Raw genomic sequence first — 26104 nt, forward strand, 5'->3', positions numbered from 1 at the left:
TAAAATTCAGCCGTCTTAAGAACCCGATTCTTTTAACGACGTAGCAGACAAGGCAGCCCATGACCAGAAAGGCCCTTCTGGCCTTTGCCAGAGTTGCCAAATGGCCAGTCTTGTCCGGAGTGAGGGGGCTCCCTGTTGAAGGGCCACGGCCTTGTTTCAAGGGAGGGATAGCAACCCTCTGGAGGTGTCCAGGATCATCCTTAAAAAGGATATCTGCTGGGCTGGAAATGAGAAAGAACTATCTAAGTCTATCCGCCCGCTCAGGTGAGGAAAGGTATCGCAAGGTATATATAGATGGACTCAGCGCAGTCCTGGAAGAACGGCTGGAAAGTTGACCAGGTAGGGCAGGACGGCCACGCACCCAGAGTGCAAGAGAGACATGACAGTCGCCATGATAATGGCGAACACTCTGGGTGTGGATGCAAGACCGAAGGGCAAGGTCGTAACTTGAAATAGGGATTTTTGTGTTACTCACCATAAAATCCTTTTTTACGAGACGCTCATTGGGGGACACAGGACTGTGGGTGTATGCTTCTGCCGCCAGGAGGCTGACACTAAGTAAACTTGAAAAAAAAAAACAACTTAGCTCCTCCTCCGTCGTATACACCCTGACACTGGCTACCGGAGAATCCAGTTTGGTGCAAAAGCAGTAGGAGAACAAAAAACAAGAAATGATATAACAGCATAAATACAGAAAACTTATGTCTAGAAAAGATCCTACTGAGTAACAAAATCAGATATAGCCAAAGCAGCCATCAGGCTACCAGGGAGGGAGCTGTGTTCCCCAATGAGCGTCTCGGAGGAAAGGATTTTACGGTGAGTAACACAAAAATCCCTATTTCTCCTTCGCCTCATTGGGGGACACAGGACTGTGGGATGTCCTAAAGCAGTCCCTGGGAGGGAAGTTAACTCACCAGTAATAATTATCCAGATAATGATTTTCTATAAGTGCGCCACCGCCGCTTGAAGAATCCTTCTACCCAGACTTGCATCTGCAGAGATCTGGGAGTGGACATTATAATGTTTGACAAAAGTATGCAAACTAGACCAGGTCGCAGCCTTGCAAACCTGTTCTGCTGAGGCCTGGTGCCGAACGGCCCAGGAAGCCCCCACTGCTCTAGTGAAATGAGCCTTGATTCCAGCCGGAACCATCATGCCCTTGCCTTGGTGCGATAGGCCTCCTGAATGGTAGCCCGTATCCACCTGGCCAGGGTGGATTTTGAGGCCGCACAACCCTTCCTGCGAACTTCCGGAAGGACAAACAGAGCATCTGTCTGGCGAAACGGAGCCGCTCGGGCAATGTATCTCAGTGCTCTTACCAGATCCAACGTATGGAGAGCTTTTTCTACACGGTGCGTAGGCGCCGGACAAAAAGAGGGTAGAACAATATCCTCATTAATGTGGAATGAGGAAACCACCTTCGGCAAAAAAGAGGGTGCTGGTCTGAGCACTACCTTGTCCTGATGAAAACGTAAAAATGGAGAGCTGCCAGCTCTGATATCCGCCTTATGAAGGTTATGGCCACTAAAAATATGACTTTCCAAGAAAGGAGCGTTAAGGAAATATCTTGAAGAGGCTCAAAGGGAGCCTCCTGCAAGGCCCTTAAGACCAAATTAAGGTCCCAAGCTTCCAAAGGAGTCTTATAAGGAGGGACCTTATGAGCGACACCCTGGAAAAAAGTCTTGACCTGATGGTTAATAGCAATCCTGCGCTGAAAAAGGACAGATAAGGCAGAGATCTGCCTTTTAAGAGTACTTGGAGCAAGCCCGGAATCCAGGCCTGCTTGAAGAAAGGCTAGAATGTTTGGGACGGAAAAACACAGAGAAGGCAGCCCACGCTCTCTACACCAAGAAAGGAAAACTTTCCAAGTGTGATGGTAGATTCTGTCCGAAACAGTCTTATGTGCATTGATCATGGTATTTGCTACCTCTTGGGAGAACCCTGCCAGAGTTAAAACCCAAGATTCAACGGCCAGGCCGTCAAACGTAGGACCCCTGAGTTCTGGTGGTAGATTGGCCCTTGAGATAGAAGATCTGGCCGATCGGGGAGCCGCCATGGAACCCTGGCGAGAAGCTGTACCAGGTCTGCATACCAGGTCCGTCGTGGCCAATCCGGGGCGATCAGAATAGCAGGTACTCTCTCTGACTTGATTTTCTTGATTACCCTCGGGAGCAGTGCCAGAGGCAGGAACAGATAAGGGAAATGAAATTGGTTCCAAGACAGTACTAGCGCATCTACCGCGATTGCCTGTGGATCTCGGTACCGAGAGACAAATCTGGGTACCTTGGCATTGCCCTTGGGCGCCATTAGATCCACGTCCGGAGTCCCCCAACGATGGCATATCTGCAGAAATACCTCGAGATGGAGAGACCATTCCCCGGAAGCTAGACCCTGACGGCTTAGGAAATCTGCCGCCCAGTTTTCTTCGCCTGGAATGTGGACTGCCGAAATCAGAGTGATTTCTCTCTGCCCAGAACAGTATCTGTTTTACTTCCTGCATGGCTGCCTTGCTGTGGGTGCCCCCCTGGTGATTTATGTAGGCCACAGCTGTGGCGTTGTCCGATTGAATTCGGACAGGGCGACCTGCCAGAAGATGGTGGAAGGCTAGCCGAACTGCTCGAATCTCGAAGAGATTGATGGGGAGGGCTGATTCCTGAGGAGACCAGCGCCCCTGAGCCGTGTGGTGAAGGAATACTGCTCCCCAACCCAGGAGACTGGCATCTATTGTGACCACTATCCAATTGGTTGGGAGAAAGGGCTTCCCCCTTAGTAGGGATGAGCTGTTTAGCCACCAAGAGAGGGCCTGCCTGACCTGGGGAGATAACCGAAATCTGCGGTTGAGGGAGAGTGGATTTCTGTTCTACACTGCTAGGATTGCTTGTTGGAGAGGACGAAGATGAAGCTGCGCAAATGGAACTGCCTCTATAGTTGCAACCATCTTTCCTAACACCCTCATGCAGGATCGGATCGTATGAGAGTACGGTTGCTGAAGATTCCTCACTTCCCACCGAAGGGCTAGGACTTTGTCCTGGGGGAGGATTAATAGGGCTTGAGAGGTGTCGAAGATCATGCCTAGAAATGAGATCCTCCGAGATGGTTGAAGGGATGACTTCCTTAAATTTATTAGCCAGCCTAGACGAGAAAGGGTGTCTAGAGTGAAGCCGACATTCTCCCTGCAAGATTGAAAAGTCGACCCTTCGATCAGCAGATCGTCTAGGTATGGCAAGACAACTATGCCCCAGGAGTGCAGAATGGACACCACAGTTGCCATGACTTTTGTGAACACCCTGGGAGCGGAGGCCAGCCCGAAGGGTAAAGCCGTGAACTGGAAGTGCAGATTGTTTAAGGCAAACCGGAGAAATCTTTGATGAGGAGGAAAAATAGGAATATGTAGATAGGCATCCTGAATGTCTATTGAGGCCAAGAACTCTCCCTTTTTCAGTGAGGCGATGACTGACCGGAGCGATTCCATCCGAAAGTGACGAACGTGGACAAACCTGTTTAAAAGTTTTAGATCTAGGATAGGCCTTACCGTTCCGTCCTTTTTGGGTACTACAAAAAGATTAGGATAAAAGCCCTGAAACCTTTCTTCCCTTGGAACAGTAGAAATGACTCCGCTGAGACGAAGGGACTCTATGGAATTGTACAGGTCTTGTCAGAGGGACTCGGACCTGGGATGACGGGATGGGAAGAACCGGGGAGGAGGCAGACGGACCAGCTCTATCTTGTAACCTGAAGATTCGAGCTCTCCCACCCACCGGTCATGGATCACTTGAAGCCAGACCTGGTGAAACAAAAGTAGACGTCCGCCTACTCTGTTGGAGGTACTCCGAGGAGGCCTCCAGTCACTTGGCCAAAAACCTTTGAGTCCTAGATCCTCTGGATCTAGTTGACTGGGAACGCATTCTTCCTCCCTGGTTGGCCGTATAAGGGATCCAAACATCTCGGTCCTGATTGGGTCGACCCTGCGCAGCAGAACCCGATGCTGGGGCCCATCTAGCATTGCGAAAGGGTCTGAAACGGGCTTGAAATTGGCGGCAAAAAGGATGTATAATCCTCTGCTGAGGAAGAAACTTACTCTTCCCTCCTGTGGAATCCGAAATCAGCTGATCCAGTTTTTCACCGAACAAGCGACCTCCCTCATACGGTAGAGTTGTAAGCGATTTTTTAGAGGTAAAGTCAGCACGCCAAGTTCTTAACCAGAGAGCCCTTCTAATAGCAATAGCATTAGCCGCAGCTGCAGAGGCACAATCTGCAGCATCTAAGGATGCATTAATCAGATAACTACCAGCCAGTGCTATCTGAGATGACATTTCCGCCAATATGGCTGACAAATCACTTTCTTGAAGAGCCTTTGTTAAAGACTCTGACCAAGACATCATAGCCTTGGCAACCCAAGTTGCCGCGAAAGAAGGGAAAAGTGCCGAACTTGAAGCCTCGAAAACGGAGCGAGCCAAGCTCTCTATAAGACGATCCGTAGGATCCTTAATTGCCGAGCCATTAGGGAGAGATAGTAATGTGTTAGGCCGGCTTCACACTTGCGAGTTTTACGGACGTAAGAGCGCAGAAACTACGTCCGTAAAACTCGCAAAAAAATACGGCACAATTATTCTCTATGCCCCTGCTCCTATCTGCCGTATTTTACTGATCAGTATTATACGGCTTTCTACGGCCGTACAAAATCGCAGCATGCTGCGTTTGTCACCGTACTGCGCAAGAAATACGCCAATGAAAGTCTATGGAAGCGTGAAAAATACGGATTACACACGGACAAGCAGTGTGACTTGCGAGAAATACGCAGCGCTGTTAGAGAGAAAAGCCGGTAATTCAGTGCCAGCTTACAGTAGAATAGGTAGAATAAATGTGTACACATAGAATAGGTATGTATGTATATATATATATATGTGTCAGTGAGACACATATGTATATATATTAATATTTATTCCAGCGCTATACAGCTTGAAAGCCGGTAATTCAATTACCGGCTTTTTCTTTCTCCTTCCTAAAACCCGACATGATTTGAGACATGGTTTACATACAGTAAACCATGTCTTCTCTCCATTTTTTTGCAGATTCCACACTACTAATGTCAGTAGTGTGTATCTGCAAAATTTGGCCGTTCTAGCTCTTAAAATAAAGGGTTAAATGGCGGAAAAAATTGGCGTGGGCTCCCGCGCAATTTTCTCCGCCAGAGTAGTAAAGCCAGTGACTGAGGGCAGATATTAATAGCCTGGAGAGGGTCCACGGTTATTGGCCCCCCCCTGGCTAAAAATATCTGCCCCCAGCCACCCCAGAACAGGCACATCTGGAAGATGCGCCTATTCTGGCACTTGGCCACTCTCTTCCCATTCCCGTGTAGCGGTGGGATATGGGGTAATGAAGGGTTAATGCCACCTTGCTATTGTAAGGTGACATTAAGCCTAATTAATAATGGAGAGGCGTCAATTATGACACCTATCCATTATTAATCCAATTGTAGTAAAGGGTTAAATAAAACACAAACACATTATTTAAAATTATTTTAATGAAATAAAAACAATGGTTGTTGTAGTATTTTATTCTACGCCCAATCCAGTCACTGAAGACCCTCGTTCTGTGAAAGAGAAAACATAATAAACCAACAATATACTTACCCTCCGCAGATCTGTAACGTCCAACGATGTAAATCCTTCTGAAGGGGTTAAAACATTTTGCAGCAAGGAGTTCCGCTAATGCAGGCTGCTCCTTGCTGCAAAACCCCGGGGAATGAGGCTAAATATAGATCAATGATGTATATTTAGCTTCATTTGCGGTGAGGCGCCCTCTGCTGGATGTTCATAGATCGTGGGAACTTTCCTAGAAAGCCTGGGAGCTTTCTAGGTAAGTTCCCACGATCTATGAACATCCAGCAGAGGGCGCCTCACCGCAAATGAAGCTAAATATAGATCATTGATCTATATTTAGCCTCATTCCCCGGGGTTTTGCAGCAAGGAGCAGCCTGCATTAGCGGAACTCCTTGCTGCAAAATGTTTTAACCCCTTCAGAAGGATTTACATCGTTGGACGTTACAGATCTGCGGAGGGTAAGTATATTGTTGGTTTATTATGTTTTCTCTTTCACAGAACGAGGGTCTTCAGTGACTGGATTGGGCGTAGAATAAAATACTACAACAACCATTGTTTTTATTTCATTAAAATAATTTTAAATAATGTGTTTGTGTTTTATTTAACCCTTTACTACAATTGGATTAATAATGGATAGGTGTCATAATTGACGCCTCTCCATTATTAATTAGGCTTAATGTCACCTTACAATAGCAAGGTGGCATTAACCCTTCATTACCCCATATCCCACCGCTACACGGGAATGGGAAGAGAGTGGCCAAGTGCCAGAATAGGCGCATCTTCCAGATGTGCCTGTTCTGGGGTGGCTGGGGGCAGATATTTTTAGCCAGGGGGGGGCCAATAACCGTGGACCCTCTCCAGGCTATTAATATCTGCCCTCAGTCACTGGCTTTACTACTCTGGCGGAGAAAATTGCGCGGGAGCCCACGCCAATTTTTTCCGCCATTTAACCCTTTATTTTAAGAGCTAGAACGGCCAAATTTTGCAGATACACACTACTGACATTAGTAGTGTGGAATCTGCAAAAAAATGGAGAGAAGACATGGTTTACTGTATGTAAACCATGTCTCAAATCATGTCGGGTTTTAGGAAGGAGAAAGAAAAAGCCGGTAATTGAATTACCGGCTTTCAAGCTGTATAGCGCTGGAAAAAATATTAATATATATACATATATGTGTCTACTGACATATATATATATATATATATATTTTTTTTTTTTTTTTTTTCTTTTTGGGACACATGGATCACTTCTATAGCGGTATGTTGGTTTTGCAAGCCTGCGAGAAAACCACGCAGTACGGATGCCATACGGATTACATACGGAGGATGCCATGCGCAAAAAACGCTGACACACCCTGCCTACGGAGGAGCTACGGACCACTATTTTTGGGACTTTTCAGCGTATTACGGCCGTAATGTACGGACCGTATTTTCATACGCTGAGTGTGAAGCCGGCCTTAGAGGCTAAACGGAACACCGGAGGATCCACAGCAGGATTTTCCGCCCATTTACTACAAAGTTCAGTAGCAAAGGGATACCTAGCTTTCAGAGCCCTCTGCCCTGAAAAACGCTTGTCCAGGTGCTCCCGGTTACGCCGAATCAGGTCCTCAAATTCAGGGTGAGAGGAAAACACCCTATGGGCCTGTTTGGCCCACTTACATGAGACATTATGATCTGAGGATGAGCCGAGCTTGTCCTCTATCCCCAGGGACTGATTGACAGCCTCAATGAGGCTATCTACCGACTCCTGAAATCCAGGACTCTCAAAATTAAGGGACCCTTCTTACTCAGTCTGTCAACTTCCCCGCTCTCTGCAGGGGAAGGAGAACATGATACAGAGCTCCAGGATGCAGAAGCACCTGAAGGCCTGGGCGACGCTGTGCGAATCCGCTTTCCACGCGTCTGTTTAGTGCGAGCGCGGCCCCTGCAGGCCGAAGGCTCCTGAAACCCCGAGGCCCTTTCTAAGACAGATGGACTGCTGGCCCTGACCGCTGGGGTCTGAAGGGATTTGATTGCTTCAGTAAGGGATGCCATGGATTGCGACAAGGACGTGACCCATTCCGGCGGAACTGCCCCAGAATCTGCTTGAGGGGCAGGAGCCGGAGGGATTGCTGGGGAGCCGGCGGGGGGTGGGGGGGTGGGAAGGTTTTTCTTTTCAAGTTTACTTAGTGTCAGCCTCCTGGCTGCAGAAGCATACACCCACAGTCCTGTGTCCCCCAATGAGGCGAAGGAGAAAATGGTGTGTGCGAATGGAAAAGCAAAGGAATTTTTGGAAAGAGGAAATTAGTAATGTGAAGGGGAGCATCCCGAATGTCGATAGATGCCAGAAACTCCACCCTTTTCCCATTGAAGTGATGGGCGAGTGGAGGAACTCCATCTGAAGAAAGAGGACATTGTGAAGCTTGTTAGAAGTTTGAGGTCCAGGATAGGTCTTACTTTTCGGTCCCCTTTTTTTTGGGACCAAGATCCCCCAGATCTAGACTGTCCTTGACAACCCTTCCACTGCTGGTTGGGTCTATAGGATATCTGCGATCCTTTGTTCCTGCTTGAAGAACGCCCCCAGCTTCTCATGGAATAAGCGACCACTCTGTAAGTGAGTGATGTCAGATTTTTTTTTCTTTTTTTTTTTTTTTTTTTAAACGTGGAGTATGTGCTTCCGTTCTCTGAGCCATGAAGCGCTTCTGAATAAAATGGCATTCGCTGCAGACAGCGCCACGTAACTAGCCGCATTCAGAGAGGCGAACCGCAAAGTTTCTCGCCCCAGAAATTTAGTTGGCCAGCTTTAATGTCTCCGGAAAAAGGTTACTGTTTTGAGTCAAACAAATCTAGACCAACACTGTAAGTGTATGTGCACACGATGCGGATTTTGCTGTGGATCCGCAGCATTTCTGCAGCTGCAAATCCGCAGCAGTTTCCCATGAGTTTACAGTTCAATGTAAACCTATGGGAAACCAAAAACGCTGTGCACATGCTGCGGAAAAAAAACGCGCGGAAACGCAGCGGTTTACATTCCGCAGCATGTCACTTCTTTCTGCGGATTCCGCAGCGGTTTTACAGCTGTCCCTATGGAAAACCGCAGTGAAAAATCGCAGTAAATACGCAGCGTTTTTGCCCTGTAGATTTATCAAATCTGCTGCGGAAAAATCCGCAGTGGCCAAGAATACGTGTGCACATACCCTAAACATCTGTAACAAATGCTACATAGACCAAACACCTTGTGGTGAGGTCTATAGCACATTTACATAGGAGGCTCCTATGTGTTGCGGACACTACTCCATTTTTTCTGTTATTGTTCTGAATCAAAGAAGCTAGGGGCTCCCACCAGGAGACCATTGCGCTGGCAACATATGCAGCGGCTAAGGAAAGGTAGAGCGCTGAAATCGAGGCCGCAAGACGGAACGAGTCAGATTGTCTGACAGTCCGTGGTATTTTTTAAAAAAGGTGATCCATCGGGCAGGGATACTGGCAGGTATACCACAGGAGTTAGGCTGTCAGGTGGCTTAGTGCGTGGCTGCAACCAGCAGGTGAGGAATTAACCATATCTTGAGTCGCTGCCGTCTTTGAACGGATGAACCCTCGATCAACTATCCTCTTAACAGGGAAGTGGAGAGGGATTGTCAGCATCCTTGCATCATCCGCTAAATAGTGGGGATGCAGAGGGGGACTGCTCGGACGTCAAAAAGGAGGGCATCTGTACATCCACGGAGGTCAAGTCCCCGGGTGGACCGGGTTGGCATTAGGCCCGACAGTAGAAAAGTATACATGGAGGCGACACTCCATGCGCTTGTATGATGATGGTGTTAGGAGATCGGTGTCCTTTGAAGGACCCGTCGCCTTTAAAAAAAAAAAAAAAAAAAAAAAATCAGACCAAGCAAGACATCTCATGTCGCAGTGTTTGCATATTGCTGATACCGCGCTTGAAGCGGGTTCGGCTTCTAGAGCAAGCCCATTCGCAAATGCTCATGGTGGGACTGGAACCATGGACTCCCATGCTGCAAAAAAAAAAAAAAAAACACCAGCGTGTTTGACTGTGCTGCCATGGTGCTCGGCAGTGAATCGCTTATCTGGACGCTCGCTGTCCAGGAAAATGGCAAATGCACTACTAAGGGTTTAGCTTCCGTTTTGAGGGACCCTGTGTAATCTAGAGCAGGACCGTAGTCCTTGTCAATCTACAGAGATTGGTTGATGGCCTAAATAGGCGAATCCATCTTGTTTTGAGGCTCTGGCGAGTCCAGATCTAAGGCAACTTCTGATTCATATGCGGAGTCTTGTTCCGTTTCTAGAATACATGTGGCCCCTGCTAGCCTAAGGTTCCCATGTAGGGGAGGATCCGTGTATATTGGTCTTGCGAGCACTTCAAACCACAGAGGGTTCAATCTCGTAGTCAGAGAAGCCATGGATTGCATCAGTGGTGAAGCCCCTTGAGGGGAACTAGGTACTCTGGGAAGAGCTGGGATCGGCAGCGGCGGAGGGCTCCTGAGCTCAATTGAACTAGGTACTCTGGGAAAGGTGACCGGCTTCAGGCTTGTCATGCCTTTAAAACCAGTGAATGCTGGTCGTGTGCCCTTTTAAACTAGGGAACCTTTAAGACCAGGGAATGCTGTTCATGTGTCTTTTAAAAACCCGGGAATGCTGGACATGTACCTATAAGCCCAGTGACATGAGCCTTTAAGACCAGGGAATGCTGGACATGTGCCTTTTAGACCAGAGATTGCTGGTCGTATGCCTTAAAGACAAGGAACGCTGGTCGTGTGCCTTTAAAGACCAGGGAATACTGGTCATAGCCTTTATGCTGCCGGGGTGCGTGCGGGGGGAGGAGTGCGGGGAGGGATGGAGCGCTGTCTCCTTACCCGGATCCTGAGTCCCCCGCTGTCTTCAGCGCTGAATACCGCCGATGCGATTCAGCAGCCGCTTCCGGATGTTTACAGCTCGTGTCTGGAAACGGCAGGAGGATGAAGATGGCCGCCGAGAATATGCTGCGAGAGTTCTCGTCCTGAATGAGAAGCGCCTGAATAGGGGGGCGGAGCCATGAAGCACAGCCTAGCATGGGCTGAGGTACCGAGTTGCAGCCTACACAAACCCGAAACCGGGGCTAAATTTTTGGACCCAGCCGGCGCTGAATGGGGGGAAAAAAAAGGGAAAAACGACTTGCTGCTGCAAAACAAGGGGGAAAAAAATGCCACTTGCGCAGAGCCCTCCAGCCGCTCGAGTCCCGGCACTTACCAAGGAGGCTGCCGAAGGCAGAGCATGCAGCTTTGTTCAGCAGGTCAGAAAAGTAGAAGATATCCTCTGCTGTTCGGACGGTGCAGGGATAAAGAAAAGCCCTCAATCCATCGTACCTTTAGCAGGGAGGTAGAGAGGAACCATCCGCCTCCTTGTACCATCCGCTTTCAATAGTGGTGCAGTGGGGGCTGCTTGGACGCCACGAGGTAGGCCTCTGTACATCCAAAAGGTAATCACCTAGGATGGGACAGGGCTGAATGTCCGGCAATAGGCCTGGCTGGGGAAGAGGGTATGTGGAGGCGACACTCCCATGTGCTCGTCCGTACAGGGTGCGGGGAGATCGGTGCCCTTGAAGGGACCCGTCGCCCCTAAGAATCAGCTCAGGCGGGGCATCCCACTTCGCAGGAGAGGATACGGAGAGGCGACACTCTCCGTGCTCGCCGGTTGATGGTTCGGGGTGATCGGAGCCTTGAAAGGATCCGTCGCCCCTTCGTCCGTTGTAAAAAGGTAAAATCAAAAATGTAAAATCTAAAAATAAAATAAAGAGTTTTGGGTCTGAATAGCAGACCCGTCCGTGTGCCTCCTACGGACACTAAGCAAGAACTGGTTAGCTGAGAGCCAGCAGGAGGGTGTATACTGCAGGGGAGGAGCTGAGTTTCTTTGTATCACTTAGTGTCAGCCTCCTGGTGGCAGCAACATACACCCCACGGTCTGTGTCACCCAATGAGGCGAAGGAGAAAGCATTAAGCTACTTACTGGTAGCGGCATTTTTCGGAGGCCCATGACAGCACTACGAGAGAGGGGATCCGCCCTTCAGGAACAGGAAACCTACAGATACAAAAGGGCGGTACCTCTCCCTATGCATCAGTTGTATTTCAGAGCCTGAGAGGACTACCGCGGTTAGTAGCACACAAATATACAATATATACAGTTTATGTACAAAAATAATCCATCATATTGAACTATATACCACACGTGAAATCTACCTATTTCATTATATATACTATAGGAAGTGCAACCCCCACGTGAATAGGGAGGGAACTAAGGGTGCTGTCATGGGCCTCCGAAAAATGCCGCTACCAGTAAGTAGCTTAATGCTTTATTCGGATTCCCATGACAGCACTACGAGAGAATTACAGAGATGTAAACTACCTTAGGGAGGGACTATAGCCTGCAGCACCCTTAACCCGAAGGTGAGATCAGAAGAGAACCCCAAGTCCAACCTATAGTGCTTGAAAAAGGTGGAAGGGGATGACCACGTAGCTGCCTTACATATCTGGTCGATCGACACTCCAGATCTTTCAGCCCAGGATGCAGCCATGGCGCGGGTGGAATGTGCCCTCAGATTCTGCGGAGCTGGACCTCCACCTGCAGTATAAGCCAGAGAGATAGCCTCCCTAATCCACTTCGCTAGCGTGTACTTTGAAACTCTAAGACCTTTCCTGGGACCTTGGAAGAATAGAAACAACGCATCCTCTCTCTTCCAAGCATCAGTGACTGATATATATTCTAATAGACATCTCCTAACATCTAATGTATGGAGTAACTCCTCTTTGGAATTAGAAGGATTAGGGAGAAATGACGGTAACACTATCTCCTGAGATCTGTGAAAATCTGAGGCCACTTTTGGTAAATAAGCTGGATCTGGTCTGAGGACTACTCTGTCCTGTAGAAACTCTGTATAAGGGGACAGCCTAGAAAGAGCCTGTATGTCTCCAACCCTACGAGCAGATGTAATTGCCACCAAAAATGCTGTTTTGAGGGATAGTAATTTAAGTGAGGCTGAATGTAAAGGCTCAAACGGTTCTTTAGTCAAGGCTGAGAGGACTAGGTTGAGATCCCAAGGCATTGACCTATTCCTGTGTATAGGTCTGGATCTACTAGCTGCTTTGATGAACCTTGATACCCAATAATTGCCCGCAATGTTACAAGAAAATAGGGCCCCTAGGGCTGAGACTTGTACTTTTAGCGTACTCGTGGATAGATTTAGCTCTAGCCCTCTCTGCAGGAATTCTAGAATCTGGTTGATTGGTATACCCTCTTCAATGTCAAATTTTGAAGAGGCCAAAAACTTCCTCCAAGTTCTAGCGTAGATCTTAGTTGTTATGAGTTTCCTACTCTTCATAAGGGTATCAATGAGATTTGGAGAAAAACCTCTGTTTTTTAACAGTGACCTCTCAAAGACCATGCCGTCAAATGGAGACCCTTCACTTGTGGATGGTTGATCGGACCTTGATGGAGTAAGTCCGGAATGTCCGGCAGTACTCAGGGGTCTTCCACAGACATGGTTCTGAGCCAGGAAAACCAAGCCCTTCGGGGCCAGAATGGAGCGATCAGTATGATTCTCGCTTGATCCTCCCTTATCTTTCTGACCACCAGAGGTATCAGGCTTAGCGGGGGGAACGCATAAGCCAACCGGAAATCCCATCTGATCAGGAAGGCATCCACTGCCAGCGGATATTCCCTGGGATTCAAGGAACAGAATTTTCTTGTTTTTCTGTTGTCCTTGTTGGCAAATAAGTCCACCTCTGGATGACCCCACCTGCGGACAATCTGGTTGAAGATTTTTGTGTTCAGAGACCATTCTCCTTGTCTTAAGGTGTTTCGACTCAGAAAGTCTGCTCTTATATTTTCCTTCCCTTTTATATGTACTGCGGATAAAGATAGAAAATGGTTTTCCGCTATCTGGAGCAGGCGGTCTGCTATTTCCATCAGGGACTCGGAGCGTGTTCCACCTTGGTGATTCACGTAGGCCACTGCCACCTGATTGTCGGAGAGGATTTTGACATGGTGACCCTGTAGATACACGAGGAGTTCCTTAATTGAGAATTCAATTGCCATCAACTCCTCCTGATTGGAAGAGGCTGACGTTTGGGGGTCCCATAGACCCTGAACTACAACGTCACCCATGTGTGCCCCCCACCCCGTGGGGCTGGCGTCCGTTGTGATTACCCGAGTCACCTGTGTCACCCAGGGAACTCCTGCTGACAGATTGTCTTCCTCTAGCCACCATCTAAGAGATGCAAGAACCAATGGACTCAATGTCATCTGACCCTGTAAGGAACCCTGTAAGGCTCTATCATAACCACACCACCGCACCCCACCGCCGCCGCCCGACCCAGGGGGGGGGGGGGGAAAGAACTCTTACCAACGCCGGCTTCTGGAGACAAGGAATCCTCCGGACCCTGCTCCCTGCTGCCAACGCCACTGACGTGCAATCCAGCCTGGACCACCGTGGCGTCTCCAGGACTCTCCGCACCGGTCGAGGTAGGAGACCCCCCCGCTACCAGATTCGACCGGCCGGCCTGGGCTCCTTACGAGATGAAATCTGTAGGATCCTGTCCCTCCAGGAACAGGAAACCAACTGATGCATAGGGAGAGGTACCGCCCTTTTGTATCTGTAGGTTTCCTGTTCCTGAAGGGCGGATCCCCTCTCTCGTAGTGCTGTCATGGGAATCCGAATAAATGAACTTTATTCTCCCCACCAGCATTTGGTTTTCATTCAAGGAGGCCACGCTGGCTCACTCACTGCTCTGAGTATACAGAGCAGCCGCTGTAACCGCGCCCTCAGTCCTGACTGACAGCCGGCCTCGAAGTAGAGGGTGTGTCAGTCATGGTCGGGGGCACGGTTACAGCGGCCGCTCTGTATTCTCAGAGCGTGACCGAACCGGGCCCGCCCCAAGACTGAGTACCGAATGCTGGTGGAGAGAAAAAAAAAAAAAAGATCATTTTATTCCCGTTGCATGAGGCTGCGTACAGGTGCCTGAAAAGATCATAACGCTGTTAACCTGCAGATTAACCCCATATCTGCAGGTTAACAGCATTATTTCTGGTGACAGGTTCCCTTTAGACAGACCTTCTTCAAATTAATTTAGGGACACCACGAAAAGAAACCCCAAATTCACTGTACCTGGTACTTGTCAGTGTCCCTGTGGTTCTGCTTACAGCTAGTAAAACGTTGTTGTGGATGGCTTGTACCGGTGGGTGTGAACATATCCGACTCTAAAAAGAAAAAAAAATTGTAAGTCATGTTTTCCACTTTACATTCATTTCTGTGGTTATGAAGTTACAATTGACGGCCTATTTAAAAATGTAAATTAAATTTGCAGACGACACTTTTTTGTTACTACAATCAGATGTGTCAGAAAAATGTTGATTAAGTTAATTTATTTCAGTTCTTCAATACAAGCAGAAATCAGTGGTGTCTGTACACTACAGCTGTATATTACATAGTGAGAGATCACTCAACTGGACACTGCCAGATGGCTGAACTGTAGTACTAGGTATATGCACGAAAAACATCTTTGCAACTTGTTACCCAGTAGATAGAATAATATTAGGTTTTGAGAGTCCTCAGTGGTTGATACCTTATAATGGCTAACTAAAAAGATGGTAACAAATTGCAAACTTTTGAGACTAGTCAGGTCTCTTGATCAGGCACAGTATAACAAAATCTGAAAAGTCACATTTACGCTTTACAGGACACTGGAATAATGCAATAGATAAGACAAGTGACATGAAGCAGAACTATCAATATGGGAGAGGGAGAAACACTAGAGGCCATAAATATTGGAACAGTTCATAGATAAGGAGTGTTAAAGTTTTATAGTCCAGTGATTCAAATGTCAAAACCACAAATGTCAATTTGCAGACACTGTTTTGGGGTACTATCACTCAGTGCAAAGTGTGAGATCTGGTTTGGCTGTGTGAGAGGCGTCTGACTGGGATCCAACGGGTAACATTTCTCCTTGTGGATAGTGACATGTTAAGGATGACGAGATGAGGAGACTTTTAAACCACAATGCTCCTCTGGGAAATATGCAAATTGTCTCTTCAGAGATTAAAGAGGGATCAAACTCTATACCTATAGATGGTATAGAAAGACATAAATCCATGCGACACATTCATTCCTGAACTGAGTGTGTAAAGCTTGTCATAACTTTTTACTCCTAAAATTTTCTGTCTTTGAGATTTGAAATAACCTTTTAATACCAGTAACTTAATGTCCATTATGTTGTGGTCAGGGATACAAAAATGTTTGGCCACAAGTAGATCTATTCTTTTATTACATGGTGATAAGAATTCATCCTTGTTCTAAGTTTTTCCCTCCAGATTTGGACTGTATGTGACTACTAGAGACACCCAGATGCTTTCTTGCTTAGTTTTGTAATGTAGAGGATAATTCCTTGGCATTCTGGTGGCTCTTGAAATCTGTTTTTCAATTGTTCTTGGATGGTAGCCTTCAATCAAAAAAGGTCTTTGAGGCCGTCAAGGTGTTTGTCTCTATCTATAGTGTTGGAACATACAAATGCATCTCTGTAAATTAGAATATCATCAAAAAGTTAATTTCAGCTCTTCAAAACAAAAAGTGAAACTCATATGATAGAGTCATTACAAACAGCGTGATGTATGTCAAGTGTTTATTTCTGTTAATGTTGATGATTATGGCTTACATTAGAATACTTTATAACACCAGCTTGAAAAATGATTTTGAAATCCAAAATGTTGGCCTACTAAAATGTATGTTCAGTAAATGCACTCAATACTTGTTCGGGGCTTCTTTTGCATCAGTTACTACATCAATGTAGCATGCCATGCAGGCGATCAGCCTGTGGCACTGCTGAGGTGTTATGGCAGCCCAGGTTGCTTTGATAGCAGCCTTCAGCTCATCTGCATTGTTGGGTCTGGCATCTCATCTTCCTCTTGACAATACCCCATAGATTCTTTATGGAGTTAAGGTCAGGCAAGTTTGCTAGCCAATCAAGCACAGTGATACTGTTGTTTTTAAATCAGGTATTGGTACTTTGGAAGCAGGGACAGGTGCCAAGTCCTGCTGGAGAATGTAATTTCCATCTCCAAAAAGCTTGCTTTAAAATTTCCTGGTAGATGGTTGAGCTGACTTTGGTCTTGATAAAACACAGTGGACCTCCAGCAGGTGACATGGCTCCCCAAACCATCACTGATTGTAGAAACTTCACACTAGACCTCAAGCAGCTTGGATTGTGTTCCTCTCCACTCTTCCTCCAGACTCTGGGACCTTGATTTCCAAATGAAAAGCAAAGTTTACTTTCATCTGAAAACAAGACCTTGGACCACTGAGCAACAGTCCAGTTCTTTTTGTCCTTGACTCAGGTAAGATGCTTCTGGCTTTGTCTATTGGTCATGAGTGGCTTGACACAGGGAATACGACACTTGTAGCCATGTCCTGGATATGTCTGTGTGTGGTGGCTCTTGAAGTAATGACTCCAGCAGCAGTCCACTCCTAGTGAATCTCCCCAAAATGTTTGCATGGCCTTTTATTAACAATCCTTTAAAGGCTGCGGTTATCCCTGTTGCTTGTGCACCTTTTTCTACCACAATTTTTCCTTCCAATCACTTTTACATTAATATGCTTGGATACAGCACTCTGAACAGCCAGCTTCTTTAGCAATGATCTTTTGTGGCTTATCCTCCTTGTGGAGTGTGTCAATGACTGCCTTCTGGACATCAGTCAATTCAGCAGTCTTCGCCATGATTGTGGAGCCTACTGAAACAGACTAAGGGACCTTTTTAAATGCTTAGGAAGTGTTTTCATTGGTATTTCGGGAATTGTTCTAATTTACTGAGATAATGACTTTTAAGTTTGCATTGGCTGTAAGCTGTAGCTGTAGTACTAGGCATATACACAGCAGGCAGAACTGTATACACAGACTAGGAGCAATCAGTGGTGCCTGTGTATTACACAGTGAGAGCACACACAGGGCTGAGCTGTAGTACTAGGTATATACACAGCAGGCAGCACTGTATACACAGCCTAGGAGCAATCAGTGGTGCCTGTGTATTACACAGTGAGAGCACACACAGGGCTGAGCTGTAGTACTAGGTATATACACAGCAGGCAGCGCTGTATACACAGCCTAGGAGCAATCAGTGGTGCCTGTATATTACACAGTGAGAGCACACAGGGCTGAGCTGTAGTACTAGGTATATACACAGCAGGCAGCACTGTATACACAGCCTAGGAGCAATCAGTGGTGCCTGTGTATTACACAGTGAGAGCACACAGGGCTGAGCTGTAGTACTAGGTATATACACAGCAGGCAGCACTGTATACACAGCCTAGGAGCAATCAGTGGTGCCTGTATATTACACAGTGAGAGCACACACAGGGCTGAGCTGTAGTACTAGGCATATACACAGCAGGCAGCGCTGTATACACAGACTAGGAGCAATCAGTGGTGTGTATATTACACAGTGAGAGCACACAGGGCTGAGCTGTAGTACTAGTATATACACAGCAGGCAGCGCTGTATACACAGACTAGGAGCAATCAGTGGTGTGTATATTACACAGTGAGAGCACACAGGGCTGAGCTGTAGTACTAGGTATATACACAGCAGGCAGCGCTGTATACACAGACTAGGAGCAATCAGTGGTGCCTGTATATTACACAGTGAGAGCACACAGGGCTGAGCTGTAGTACTAGGTATATACACAGCAGGCAGCGCTGTATACACAGACTAGGAGCAATCAGTGGTGTCTGTATATTACACAGTGAGAGCACACACAGGGCTGAGCTGTAGTACTAGGTATATACACAGCAGGCAGCGCTGTATACACAGACTAGGAGCAATCAGAGGTGTGTATAGTACACAGTGAGAGCACACAGGGCTGAGCTGTAGTACTAGGTATATACCCAGCAGGCAGCGCTGTATACACAGACTAGGAGCAATCAGTGGTGCCTGTATATTACACAGTGAGAGCACACACAGGGCTGAGCTGTAGTACTAGGTATATACACAGCAGGCAGCGCTGTATACACAGACTAGGAGCAATCAGTGGTGCCTGTATATTACACAGTGAGAGCACACAGGGCTGAGCTGTAGTACTAGGTATATACACAGCAGGCAGCGCTGTATACACAGACTAGGAGCAATCAGTGGTGTGTATAGTACACAGTGAGAGCACACAGGGCTGAGCTGTAGTACTAGGTATATACCCAGCAGGCAGCGCTGTATACACAGACTAGGAGCAATCAGTGGTGCCTGTATATTACACAGTGAGAGCACACACAGGGCTGAGCTGTAGTACTAGGTATATACACAGCAGGCAGCGCTGTATACACAGACTAGGAGCAATCAGTGGTGCCTGTATATTACACAGTGAGAGCACACAGGGCTGAGCTGTAGTACTAGGTATATACCCAGCAGGCAGCGCTGTATACACAGACTAGGAGCAATCAGTGGTGTGTATATTACACAGTGAGAGCACACAGGACTGAGCTGTAGTACTAGGCATATACACAGCAGGCAGCGCTGTATACACAGACTAGGAGCAATCAGTGGTGTGTATAGTACACAGTGAGAGCACACACAGGGCTGAGCTGTAGTACTAGGTATATACACAGCAGGCAGCACTGTATACACAGATTAGGAGCAATCAGTGGTGTGTATATTACACAGTGAGAGCACACAGGACTGAGCTGTAGTACTAGTATATACCCAGCAGGCAGCGCTGTATACACAGACTAGGAGCAATCAGTGGTGCCTGTATATTACACAGTGAGAGCACACAGGGCTGAGCTGTAGTACTAGGTATATACACAGCAGGCAGCGCTGTATACACAGACTAGGAGCAATCAGTGGTGTGTATAGTACACAGTGAGAGCACACACAGGGCTGAGCTGTAGTACTAGGTATATACCCAGCAGGCAGCACTGTATACACAGACTAGGAGCAATCAGTGGTGTGTATATTACACAGTGAGAGCACACAGGGCTGAGCTGTAGTACTAGGTATATACACAGCAGGCAGCGCTGTATACACAGACTAGGAGCAATCAGTGGTGTGTATAGTACACAGTGAGAGCACACACAGGGCTGAGCTGTAGTACCACAATTTTTCCTTCCAATCACTTTTACATTAATATGCTTGGATACAGCACTCTGAACAGCCAGCTTCTTTAGCAATGATCTTTTGTGGCTTATCCTCCTTGTGGAGTGTGTCAATGACTGCCTTCTGGACATCAGTCAATTCAGCAGTCTTCGCCATGATTGTGGAGCCTACTGAAACAGACTAAGGGACCTTTTTAAATGCTTAGGAAGTGTTTTCATTGGTATTTCGGGAATTGTTCTAATTTACTGAGATAATGACTTTTGAGTTTGCATTGGCTGTAAGCTGTAGCTGTAGTACTAGGCATATACACAGCAGGCAGAACTGTATACACAGACTAGGAGCAATCAGTGGTGCCTGTGTATTACACAGTGAGAGCACACACAGGGCTGAGCTGTAGTACTAGTATATACACAGCAGGCAGCGCTGTATACACAGACTAGGAGCAATCAGTGGTGCCTGTATATTACACAGTGAGAGCACACACAGGGCTGAGCTGTAGTACTAGGTATATACACAGCAGGCAGCACTGTATACACAGCCTAGGAGCAATCAGTGGTGCCTGTGTATTACACAGTGAGAGCACACACAGGGCTGAGCTGTAGTACTAGTATATACACAGCAGGCAGCGCTGTATACACAGACTAGGAGCAATCAGTGGTGCCTGTATATTACACAGTGAGAGCACACACAGGGCTGAGCTGTAGTACTAGGTATATACACAGCAGGCAGCGCTGTATACACAGACTAGGAGCAATCAGTGGTGCCTGTATATTACACAGTGAGAGCACACAGGGCTGAGCTGTAGTACTAGGTATATACACAGCAGGCAGCGCTGTATACACAGACTAGGAGCAATCAGTGGTGTGTATAGTACACAGTGAGAGCACACAGGGCTGAGCTGTAGTACTAGGTATATACCCAGCAGGCAGCGCTGTATACACAGACTAGGAGCAATCAGTGGTGCCTGTATATTACACAGTGAGAGCACACACAGGGCTGAGCTGTAGTACTAGGTATATACACAGCAGGCAGCGCTGTATACACAGACTAGGAGCAATCAGTGGTGCCTGTATATTACACAGTGAGAGCACACAGGGCTGAGCTGTAGTACTAGGTATATACCCAGCAGGCAGCACTGTATACACAGACTAGGAGCAATCAGTGGTGTGTATAGTACACAGTGAGAGCACACACAGGGCTGAGCTGTAGTACTAGGTATATACCCAGCAGGCAGCACTGTATACACAGACTAGGAGCAATCAGTGGTGTGTATATTACACAGTGAGAGCACACAGGACTGAGCTGTAGTACTAGGCATATACACAGCAGGCAGCGCTGTATACACAGACTAGGAGCAATCAGTGGTGTGTATAGTACACAGTGAGAGCACACACAGGGCTGAGCTGTAGTACTAGGTATATACACAGCAGGCAGCGCTGTATACACAGACTAGGAGCAATCAGTGGTGTGTATATTACACAGTGAGAGCACACAGGACTGAGCTGTAGTACTAGGCATATACACAGCAGGCAGCGCTGTATACACAGACTAGGAGCAATCAGTGGTGTGTATATTACACAGTGAGAGCACACAGGGCTGAGCTGTAGTACTAGGTATATACCCAGCAGGCAGCACTGTATACACAGACTAGGAGCAATCAGTGGTGTGTATATTACACAGTGAGAGCACACACAGGGCTGAGCTGTAGTACTAGGTATATACACAGCAGGCAGCGCTGTATACACAGACTAGGAGCAATCAGTGGTGTGTATATTACACAGTGAGAGCACACAGGGCTGAGCTGTAGTACTAGGTATATACCCAGCAGGCAGCACTGTATACACAGACTAGGAGCAATCAGTGGTGTGTATATTACACAGTGAGAGCACACACAGGGCTGAGCTGTAGTACTAGGTATATACACAGCAGGCAGCGCTGTATACACAGACTAGGAGCAATCAGTGGTGTGTATATTACACAGTGAGAGCACACAGGGCTGAGCTGTAGTACTAGGTATATACACAGCAGGCAGCGCTGTATACACAGACTAGGAGCAATCAGTGGTGTGTATATTATACAGTGAGAGCACACAGGGCTGAGCTGTAGTACTAGGTATATACCCAGCAGGCAGCACTGTATACACAGACTAGGAGCAATCAGTGGTGTGTATATTACACAGTGAGAGCACACAGGACTGAGCTGTAGTACAAGGCATATACACAGCAGGCAGCGCTGTATACACAGACTAGGAGCAATCAGTGGTGTGTATAGTACACAGTGAGAGCACACACAGGGCTGAGCTGTAGTACTAGGTATATACACAGCAGGCAGCGCTGTATACACAGACTAGGAGCAATCAGTGGTGTGTATATTACACAGTGAGAGCACACACAGGGCTGAGCTGTAGTACTAGGTATATACACAGCAGGCAGCGCTGTATACACAGACTAGGAGCAATCAGTGGTGTGTATATTACACAGTGAGAGCACACAGGACTGAGCTGTAGTACTAGGTATATACACAGCAGGCAGCGCTGTATACACAGACTAGGAGCAATCAGTGGTGTGTATATTACACAGTGAGAGCACACACAGGGCTGAGCTGTAGTACTAGGTATATACACAGCAGGCAGCGCTGTATACACAGACTAGGAGCAATCAGTGGTGTGTATATTACACAGTGAGAGCACACAGGGCTGAGCTGTAGTACTAGGTATATACCCAGCAGGCAGCACTGTATACACAGACTAGGAGCAATCAGTGGTGTGTATATTACACAGTGAGAGCACACACAGGGCTGAGCTGTAGTACTAGGTATATACACAGCAGGCAGCGCTGTATACACAGACTAGGAGCAATCAGTGGTGTGTATATTACACAGTGAGAGCACACAGGGCTGAGCTGTAGTACTAGGTATATACACAGCAGGCAGCGCTGTATACACAGACTAGGAGCAATCAGTGGTGTGTATATTACACAGTGAGAGCACACAGGGCTGAGCTGTAGTACTAGGTATATACCCAGCAGGCAGCACTGTATACACAGACTAGGAGCAATCAGTGGTGTGTATATTACACAGTGAGAGCACACAGGACTGAGCTGTAGTACTAGGTATATACACAGCAGGCAGCGCTGTATACACAGACTATGAGCAATCAGTGGTGTGTATATTACACAGTGAGAGCACACAGGGCTGAGCTGTAGTACTAGGTATATACCCAGCAGGCAGCACTGTATACACAGACTAGGAGCAATCAGTGGTGTGTATATTACACAGTGAGAGCACACAGGACTGAGCTGTAGTACTAGGCATATACACAGCAGGCAGCGCTGTATACACAGACTAGGAGCAATCAGTGGTGTGTATAGTACACAGTGAGGGCACACACAGGGCTGAGCTGTAGTACTAGGTATATACACAGCAGGCAGCGCTGTATACACAGACTAGGAGCAATCAGTGGTGTGTATATTACACAGTGAGAGCACACAGGACTGAGCTGTAGTACTAGTATATACCCAGCAGGCAGCGCTGTATACACAGACTAGGAGCAATCAGTGGTGTGTATAGTACAGAGTGAGAGCACACACAGGGCTGAGCTGTAGTACTAGGTATATACACAGCAGGCAGCGCTGTATACACAGACTAGGAGCAATCAGTGGTGTGTATATTACACAGTGAGAGCACACAGGGCTGAGCTGTAGTACTAGGTATATACCCAGCAGGCAGCACTGTATACACAGACTAGGAGCAATCAGTGGTGTGTATATTACACAGTGAGAGCACACAGGACTGAGCTGTAGTACTAGGTATATACACAGCAGGCAGCGCTGTATACACAGACTAGGAGCAATCAGTGGTGTGTATATTACACAGTGAGAGCACACAGGACTGAGCTGTAGTACTAGGTATATACACAGCAGGCAGCGCTGTATACACAGACTAGGAGCAATCAGTGGTGTGTATATTACACAGTGAGAGCACACACAGGGCTGAGCTGTAGTACTAGGTATATACACAGCAGGCAGCGCTGTATACACAGACTAGGAGCAATCAGTGGTGTGTATATTACACAGTGAGAGCACACAGGGCTGAGCTGTAGTACTAGGTATATACCCAGCAGGCAGCACTGTATACACAGACTAGGAGCAATCAGTGGTGTGTATATTACACAGTGAGAGCACACACAGGGCTGAGCTGTAGTACTAGGTATATACCCAGCAGGCAGCACTGTATACACAGACTAGGAGCAATCAGTGGTGTGTATATTACACAGTGAGAGCACACAGGACTGAGCTGTAGTACTAGGTATATACACAGCAGGCAGCGCTGTATACACAGACTAGGAGCAATCAGTGGTGTGTATATTACACAGTGAGAGCACACAGGGCTGAGCTGTAGTACTAGGTATATACCCAGCAGGCAGCACTGTATACACAGACTAGGAGCAATCAGTGGTGTGTATATTACACAGTGAGAGCACACAGGACTGAGCTGTAGTACTAGGCATATACACAGCAGGCAGCGCTGTATACACAGACTAGGAGCAATCAGTGGTGTGTATAGTACACAGTGAGAGCACACACAGGGCTGAGCTGTAGTACTAGGTATATACACAGCAGGCAGCGCTGTATACACAGACTAGGAGCAATCAGTGGTGTGTATATTACACAGTGAGAGCACACAGGGCTGAGCTGTAGTACTAGGTATATACACAGCAGGCAGCACTGTATACACAGACTAGGAGCAATCAGTGGTGTGTATATTACACAGTGAGAGCACACAGGGCTGAGCTGTAGTACTAGGTATATACCCAGCAGGCAGCACTGTATACACAGACTAGGAGCAATCAGTGGTGTGTATATTACACAGTGAGAGCACACACAGGGCTGAGCTGTAGTACTAGGTATATACACAGCAGGCAGCGCTGTATACACAGACTAGGAGCAATCAGTGGTGTGTATATTACACAGTGAGAGCACACACAGGGCTGAGCTGTAGTACTAGGTATATACACAGCAGGCAGCGCTGTATACACAGACTAGGAGCAATCAGTGGTGTGTATATTACACAGTGAGAGCACACAGGGCTGAGCTGTAGTACTAGGTATATACCCAGCAGGCAGCACTGTATACACAGACTAGGAGCAATCAGTGGTGTGTATATTACACAGTGAGAGCACACAGGACTGAGCTGTAGTACTAGGTATATACACAGCAGGCAGCGCTGTATACACAGACTAGGAGCAATCAGTGGTGTGTATATTACACAGTGAGAGCACACAGGACTGAGCTGTAGTACTAGGCATATACACAGCAGGCAGCGCTGTATACACAGACTAGGAGCAATCAGTGGTGTGTATAGTACACAGTGAGAGCACACACAGGGCTGAGCTGTAGTACTAGGTATATACACAGCAGGCAGCGCTGTATACACAGACTAGGAGCAATCAGTGGTGTGTATATTACACAGTGAGAGCACACAGGGCTGAGCTGTAGTACTAGGTATATACCCAGCAGGCAGCACTGTATACACAGACTAGGAGCAATCAGTGGTGTGTATATTACACAGTGAGAGCACACACAGGGCTGAGCTGTAGTACTAGGTATATACACAGCAGGCAGCGCTGTATACACAGACTAGGAGCAATCAGTGGTGTGTATATTACACAGTGAGAGCACACAGGACTGAGCTGTAGTACTAGGTATATACACAGCAGGCAGCGCTGTATACACAGACTAGGAGCAATCAGTGGTGTGTATATTACACAGTGAGAGCACACACAGGGCTGAGCTGTAGTACTAGGTATATACACAGCAGGCAGCGCTGTATACACAGACTAGGAGCAATCAGTGGTGTGTATATTACACAGTGAGAGCACACAGGACTGAGCTGTAGTACTAGGTATATACACAGCAGGCAGCGCTGTATACACAGACTAGGAGCAATCAGTGGTGTGTATATTACACAGTGAGAGCACACAGGACTGAGCTGTAGTACTAGGTATATACACAGCAGGCAGCGCTGTATACACAGACTAGGAGCAATCAGTGGTGTGTATATTACACAGTGAGAGCACACACAGGGCTGAGCTGTAGTACTAGGTATATACACAGCAGGCAGCGCTGTATACACAGACTAGGAGCAATCAGTGGTGTGTATAGTACACAGTGAGAGCACACAGGGCTGAGCTGTAGTACTAGGCATATACACAGCAGGCAGCGCTGTATACACAGACTAGGAGCAATCAGTGGTGTGTATATTACACAGTGAGAGCACACACAGGGCTGAGCTGTAGTACTAGGCATATACACAGCAGGCAGCGCTGTATACACAGACTAGGAGCAATCAGAGGTGTGTATATTACACAGTGAGAGCACACACAGGGCTGAGCTGTAGTACTAGGTA

The 26104-nt window shown here is 47.3% G+C and overlaps 1 protein-coding gene across 1 annotated transcript in view; it reads right to left on the minus strand.

The window, feature by feature from the left end:
* The window catches only part of FXN (frataxin), a 68192-nt gene that overhangs the window by 25172 nt on the left and 16916 nt on the right, over positions 1-26104 (minus strand). Inside the window, exon 2 of the mRNA XM_069763717.1 lies at positions 14737-14828. Coding sequence (XP_069619818.1) covers positions 14737-14828 — 92 coding nt within the window. The remainder of the gene's footprint in view (positions 1-14736; positions 14829-26104) is intronic.

The sequence above is a fragment of the Ranitomeya imitator genome, chromosome 1 (assembly GCF_032444005.1).
Source record: "Ranitomeya imitator isolate aRanImi1 chromosome 1, aRanImi1.pri, whole genome shotgun sequence".
NCBI lineage: Eukaryota > Metazoa > Chordata > Amphibia > Anura > Dendrobatidae > Ranitomeya > Ranitomeya imitator.